The sequence below is a fragment of the Salvia hispanica genome, chromosome 4 (genome assembly GCF_023119035.1).
Source record: "Salvia hispanica cultivar TCC Black 2014 chromosome 4, UniMelb_Shisp_WGS_1.0, whole genome shotgun sequence".
Taxonomy (NCBI): domain Eukaryota; kingdom Viridiplantae; phylum Streptophyta; class Magnoliopsida; order Lamiales; family Lamiaceae; genus Salvia; species Salvia hispanica.
Genome location: NC_062968.1, coordinates 35,750,287 through 35,756,864, shown reverse-complemented (window position 1 = coordinate 35,756,864; position 6,578 = coordinate 35,750,287). Strand labels below are relative to the sequence as shown.

The 6,578-nt window shown below is 40.3% G+C and overlaps 2 protein-coding genes across 3 annotated transcripts; one reads left to right on the top strand and one right to left on the bottom strand.

Moving 5' to 3' along the window:
- The first annotated feature begins 205 nt into the window (after positions 1-205).
- LOC125222253 (histone-lysine N-methyltransferase SUVR3) lies at positions 206-2,017 on the top strand. Its single transcript, XM_048124769.1, has 2 exons — positions 206-833; positions 987-2,017. Exons 1-2 carry the CDS (start codon positions 245-247, stop codon positions 1,373-1,375), a joined length of 978 nt encoding a protein of 325 aa, XP_047980726.1. The 5' UTR covers positions 206-244; the 3' UTR covers positions 1,376-2,017.
- Positions 1,404-5,709, bottom strand: LOC125222252 (probable inactive leucine-rich repeat receptor-like protein kinase At3g03770). 2 transcript variants are annotated; one of them, XM_048124767.1, is made up of 10 exons: positions 5,561-5,709; positions 5,254-5,390; positions 5,116-5,150; positions 3,405-4,747; positions 3,038-3,171; positions 2,630-2,870; positions 2,343-2,545; positions 2,212-2,261; positions 2,019-2,130; positions 1,404-1,778 (listed from the first exon to the last, which is right to left on the bottom strand). In XM_048124767.1, the coding sequence occupies exons 4-10, from the start codon at positions 4,738-4,740 to the stop codon at positions 1,506-1,508; spliced, it is 2,349 nt and encodes a 782-aa protein (XP_047980724.1). In that variant the 5' UTR covers positions 4,741-4,747; positions 5,116-5,150; positions 5,254-5,390; positions 5,561-5,709; the 3' UTR covers positions 1,404-1,505. The 2 variants fall into 2 exon arrangements, with proteins under 2 accessions (XP_047980724.1, XP_047980725.1); XM_048124768.1 differs by having other exon boundaries at positions 5,290-5,390.
- Positions 5,710-6,578: the final 869 nt, after the last annotated feature.

The following is a 6,578-nucleotide window of genomic DNA, read 5'->3' as shown; positions in this document are numbered from 1 at the left end:
TGGCCTCACCCCTCCCGTTGACATCCTTATATAACCCGAAAAAACATCCCTAGATATTACGCATCCTTATATAACAAAAAGTTTTTTTTATGAGAAATGTAAGTTGCCAAATTTAATTTAGTAAAAGGAAAAATTAGGCTGATTATATCCCCCACTAGCCACTACAACAAAAAACTCAATTTTTGGGTTGGATAAACCCCTGTAATGGGAATTTAGGACGGTTGGACCTTCGCCCAATTGTACAATGGATGAACCACATTGCCGGAAAATCAACTACCATCAAACCGGCGAACCATTCTTTCATTGCGCCCCCATCGTCATTCCTTACCTCAATCCCACCGAGCTAGCCTCCATCTCCTCAACCTGCAAAACCTTGCACCACCTCTCCACCAGCGTAATTCCCCGCAGAACCTCCGACGCTTCCAGAGGTTTTGAGAAGCTTCCTGTCCCTTTCCACAACCCCATCCCCGACGACCCCCACACCTACTCCTACTTCCTCTACACTCCATCGCAGATTCTCCGCACTACCACCCACCTCCGCCAGCCATGGGGCTCCGACCACGATACCCCACCCGATCCCCCCTCTCCTTTCCTATTCCGCGTCGACGGCGCCACCGGTTGCGATTGCGCAAAAGGCTGCGGCGCCGATGATTTTTGCCCCTGCTTGAATCTAGAATGCGGCCCGAGTTGCAAGTGTGACTCGCTGTGCGGAAACAGGGAGACTCAGTGCGGGCTGAATTTGAAGTTGAAGATTGTAAAACACGAGAAAAAGGGCTGGGGCCTCTATGCGGCGGAGCTGATCACCGCCGGAAGGTTTATCTGCGAATATGCCGGTAAACAATCATTTCCCCCAAATACTTTCTGTTCACCAATCTCCAATTAGGGTTTATTGAAAATTTGTTGACTTCGCCATTTTAATTATAAATTGTTGGTTAATTTATGTTATGCAATAGCGATAGAGTGATCTGGGATTGATTGGTGTGAAGGTGAGGTTTTGTCGACCAAGGAAGCAAGAGAGAGGCAGCAAAGCTACGACGAAGCGGCGAGGATGGGACGGCTGAGTCCGGCTCTTTTGGTGGTGAAGGAGCATCTTCCATTCGGAAACACATGTATGAGGATGAACATTGACGCAACCCGGATCGGCAACATTGCGCGATTCATCAACCATTCATGTGATGGCGGTAACCTCGACACCCTGATAGTCAGAAGTTCCGGTTCCCTCCTGCCCCGCGTCTGCTTCTTTGCGGCTTCGGATATTCGGGCAGACGACGAACTCACTTTCAGCTATGGCGATGTCGCCCTTAGCGCCGATCCTCGCCCTTGTTTCTGCGGTGCTTCTTCTTGCTCCGGCATCCTACCGTCTGAGCACACATGATATTCTATGCTGCTTGTTATAAAGGATGGATCAATCAGAGTTCAAAGACTTGATTTTGATGAGTTATAATACAACAAAGTGCATGTTTTGAGCTGGCATTGTGTTGTGTATAACAATGTTTTCTTTCCTATCATTTATTGGTGATGATTGGCTTCATGCGTGAGGATTGCAGAGGAGAAATGGGAGAGCCGTCGCTGCTTTGAGATGCATCCTGAACCTGAGCAGCAAACTGCAGATTCCACACTACATCTTCGATCGAAGGTCTTTCAGCTGGATCTTTGAGTAAGCATCTGCAGCATATCCCAATCATCGTTCTTGCAGATTCACCAGAGCACGTGTTTCTGACTGCTCGGTCGACTAAACTCCTCCTCGATGAATCATCACTTGTTATGCTCGCATTCATCTGCATAACATATTGTGGATGAAAGTGTTATCAATTGCTCAGTTTGCTACCACTGATGTTTGGTAGTAGTATATTTTGGCATTTGATAGAGCAGAGAAAGAAAAAGATGCTGATAAGTAGCATAATATTCTTCTATTTTAAACTGATGTAAACTTAGTTAGCTTCATTTTTACTGCATCATTTGGTACTCCACTTTGTAAAAGAGGGAGATAACATAATTCAATATTAGTTCATGACTACCTCATCTTTTACTGCATCCTCCTCGTTCCTCGAATTTATGGGCTTCCCTGTGATGAGTTCTAGTAAGATCACCCCAAAGTCGTAAATGTCCAACTTATCTTGATGCTTTGCTCTGTCAATCAATAAACAAGAAACTCTTCACTCTGATTCCTAGTAGTTTTTATGTGAACAAGCAACATAGTTACTAACTAACCTTGCCTTCTTAAGCTCCTTTGATCCTCTGAAAAAGTTTTGGAGGCTATCCTGTAAAGTTGAGAAGATTTGACATTCAATTTGTACAAGAATCAATGAATCATGGTAAGTGACAAGTTTATTTATCTATACCTTTTCCATGTTGTCTGATAGCAAAGGAAGGTTGTAGCTGCTGATTTTTGTGACAAGGTTCTGATCCAATAGAACATCTGTTATCTTAATGTTGTTGGCAAAAATACCAGGAACAATTCCTGTATGGAGGAACTGGATACCCTTTGCCACCCCAGTAGCAGCTGCTATGCGCTGAGCCCAGGAAAGCTTTTGTCGACGCCTCTCTGTCAATTATAACAGCAACTGGTTGTAAGAGAAACATATACATGAAGCATTTCATAACGAGAATTGTGGTCTGGTGAATTTACCAGATGTCCAGCTTCTGAGAGTGCCATTTGGCACATAAGCAAAGACCAGAAACACTCTGCTTACACTTGAATCATCCAAGTGGTACTCAAAGCAGTGTCCGAGAGCGCTGACCAAATTTTGGTGTCTGAGTTTTGAGATCAACTCAATGTGAGGCTTAAAGTGCTGAGTTGTGTGATTTCTTCTCAATTTAGGGCATCTAATTGCCACATAGGAGCCATCCCTCAGTTGACCTCTATACATCTGAGTTAAGGTAGAGTCAGCACTTGTCCAACATCAACAAGGATAGTGAGAAACATATAAAACTAAAATTTTTAGGAATAGAATCTTGACAAAGAGATGATAAACAAAGTGAATCAGGACGCGAATCTTATTAAGTGTAGCCTTGTCAATGAAACTGATGCAAATACCTGACCCTGAGAACCTTCTCCTATCAAAGTTGAAGAATGAAAATTATTTGTTGCCTCCTCGAGCTCTTCCAGTGAAAAGGTCCTATAAGATGGAAGCCCGAGTCCGCCTATTTTCATTGCTTGAGTTATATATCCTATTACACCAGTAAGATCAAATTCAAATTGTCAAATCTCACATTGCTGTACTACAGTTGAGAACCATTGCACTAATCTTAATACCTAAACATAGTATGGCACATGATGTATTAGCTTTCATTTGACGAAAATCACTACCTACCCACATACATTTAGAGTGCCCAACGGCCATTGTCACATTCCTAAAACGAGGATCAAAATAGTGACAGTTTATTAATGAGCAGAATCTTACTTGCGTCTTTAAGTATCTTTGAGGTGTAAGTTGTTGATGCATTGTCTTCTGCAAGTCTAGGTTGCGATTTCTGTGCTGCTCTTTTGGCAAGAAAATTCTTTACTATCAAGTAAAACGCGCTCACTAAAACTACTCCCACCATAACTCCACCACATATACTTAAAGCAAGAATTACTTTGGCAGCTTGCTTTTGCTTATGAGAATGAGGTAAAATTCCCACAGCCAGAGCCTCATTCTTACAGAAGGAAATCGGCTGCTGATTCTCATCTCCGGTTGCTAAACAGTTTTCAGCATACAACACAACTCTTTTACTGGAACCAGACAGTAGGCATCGGGGCAGTTTTCCAGTCAGCAGATTGGCAGTGAAGTTCACATAATAAAGATCATCATTGCAAGGCAGACCTTCAGAAAGCATTCCTGTCAATTTGTTTTCAGCAATATTCAGATAAGCAATCGATGGCAGAGAAAACATAGACACTGGAAATGGCCCCACGAATCTGTTGAGAGAAATATCAAAGAACTTGAGCTGATTATATGTTTGAACTTTCTCCGAGATGCCAAAGCTGAATCTGTTGTTCCTCAGCACAATCCTTTCGACCTTTTGGCCTACTATTGGAAATCGAGGCCCAAGGGCATTGTTTTCCAAGTTGAGCACTTGAAGATTAGTCAGGCTGCTAAGATCCGGCACGTCACCTGAGAAATTGTTGTTAGACAGCACGAGAACCCTGAGGGCTTCCAAATCTCCCAGTGAATGAGGCAAGGATCCATACAAAGAATTATTTCTCAAATTCAAAACGGCCAGAGCTGAGAGTGAGCCGAGGCTATCTGGAAGCCTACCAGTGAAGTTATTGCTATCGAGTATGAGAGTTTGAAGGTGTTGGAGTGATGAAATAATGGGTGGTATTTGGCCTTCGAAGAAGTTTGAAGTCAGGTTCACTATTTCTAGGGAGGATAGGCGCATGAACTTGCTAGGCAGAGGCCCCCATAGACCTAAAGAGACCAACGTGAGGACCTTCAAGCTCGGGAGCCTCACAAGCGTGCCAACGAAGGACTCAATTGAGAAATTCATAGGCAATCTAGGAGCCCCTAAGTCCCCCACAATATGCAGCTGAGTTATGGTTTTATCATAGCAAACGACAGTGAGAGTCGGAGTTGGTTCACTGGTGCAGAAATCCATTCCAGTTTTCCAGCTACTCAGATATGGTGGAGAATTTAGGAGTTCTTTGATTCTCAAAAGAGTTTGGACATATGGTGATCCCAGATGCTCTTTACAAGAGACTGAAACCAACATGACAAGCAAAAACGGGACAGCTGTTCGATATAAGGGAATTGCCATCAGCTACCTGGTCAAGAAAATTCAAGTATCATAAACAACTCATCAAAGAAAAAGAGGAAATGGGCTATAATTTGAAGATTATCACGCCAACTCTCATTAGCATTGCAAAGAAACAATGGAACTCTGAGGTGCAGATGGATAGTATAGGCTCACTAAAAAGCAGCAAAATTTAGTATACAAACTACAAACACACTGATATTTGAAAAAGATCTGCATTTTACTAAAGATTATGCTTGAAAATTATGTTGCTCTTTCACTGAAAATTGAAGAGGTGTATGCAATCCTCATCCATTCAAAAAACGCAAAAGCAAACTACTATTTGCTCCAAAAAGCAAAAATGCAGAACAGATAAAATGTAATTGAAGCAACACATACCTTTTCTTAGCAAATGAATGAAGTTTCTTGTGAACCTAAATGAGCAAAAAAGAATCACCATCATTAAGTTCAATTAATTCAAACACACATTCATTCACTGACAATATTTCCCACAAATGAAGCAACTAAATTACAAACCAGTAATCAGGTGATGCTGAACTACCAACTCCTGACCTTCAAATTAAGCAACCTTAAACTTCAAACACAGCCCTCATTTCACTCCACTTAAACTCTGACCATAAGGATTATAGCTAATACTGCTGCTGTTCCCATTCCTGCAAAAAAAAAAAATATTCCATAAAATTCCAAAAAAAGCTATCTTGAAGAATTGGGTCCTTAACAAAAAAGTCCCTAAATGTTTTCCTTGGAGTGGAGGAGTGATCAGAAATTATTAAGGATAAAGGAGTTTAGCATGCATAAAGGAGAACATGGGTTCAGCAAACACCTGATTTAACTTTGATAAACCGACAATTTTCTTTAGGCAAACTCTCTCTTTATGAGCTTTATTCCACAATTGCATTAGTGCTTTTGCAGCTGCATTTGATGAATTGAACCGCCAAGGAAAAAAATAAAGAAAAGCAGACACTACAAAAAAGAAAAGAAATAGATTCTTGTATTAGATTTGAAGAGTCTTTTATTTTATGTGCGTTATTGTTCGTCATCTTGTACATGCATCCTTTTCTTGTATTAAATGGTCATCAGATTTAACGGTGATATAGTTTGCTTGCTAGGATTTGTACTGCCCAAAATTTAATATTTTAGCCACAATTTTGGTAATTTAATGGACATTTGTCATTAGTATTGGTTTAGATGATAAAAAATAGAAATGATTAGTTTATTGTTTAAATAAATTTGGAGGTTTTTAGAGCATTTAATTACTCCATTTAGTTTAGAGCATTCGGTTACTTAGATTAATGTATTAAATGGGTTTGTGGTATTTCGCAATCAAAGTGGAGTCAGCAGTTTGGCGTAAGGGTTGTGTCATGTGTGTGGGGACCCAACTCGCGGCTTAGCTGTGACCCTCTTTCTTCTCGTCACCTCTTTCACTTTTTTCTTTTGTTTCCAACTAATTAATTTATGGTAGTGCAATAATTTAATTATGATTGGAATTTGGAAAGTAGAAAAGAGGAACATGCAACGTGGTGGTGATGCACAATTATTCAGAAACAACAATACTCTGTTGGAAATTTGAGTGGACGAATGATAATAATTTAGAAAAAAATTGGGATATTTTTTTATTTTCAAAAAAAAGTTTCTCCAAGTTTTTAACCCTTGCTAAGTTTCCAAAAAGGTCTCTGTCACATATTTTATTTTTTATAAAACAAGGTACAAACCTCCAGATATTTTCATTTCGTCGTAGTTAAAATAACCAATCACTAATTTCCGCTATTTATCTAGTCCAAACAAATTAAATACCACTAGTATAACATTTATGCATATAATGTGTATCCTATATTTGATAT

What these genes read in the sequence shown, in the direction of transcription:
- LOC125222252 (XM_048124767.1), bottom strand. Translation starts at nt 4,740, where the DNA reads ATGGCAATTCCCTTATATCGAACAGCTGTCCCGTTTTTGCTTGTCATG. An exon ending in TCTCAGAAGCTGGACATCTG is followed by an intron (nt 2,546 to 2,629) that starts GTAAATTCACCA and finishes TATAATTGACAG; the next exon opens with AGAGGCGTCGACAAAAGCTT. An exon ending in AGGATGCAGTAAAAGATGAG is followed by an intron (nt 1,779 to 2,018) that starts GTAGTCATGAAC and finishes TATGTTATGCAG; the next exon opens with ATGAATGCGAGCATAACAAG.
- LOC125222253 (XM_048124769.1), top strand. Translation starts at nt 245, where the DNA reads ATGGATGAACCACATTGCCGGAAAATCAACTACCATCAAACCGGCGAA. An exon ending in GTTTATCTGCGAATATGCCG is followed by an intron (nt 834 to 986) that starts GTAAACAATCAT and finishes ATTGGTGTGAAG; the next exon opens with GTGAGGTTTTGTCGACCAAG.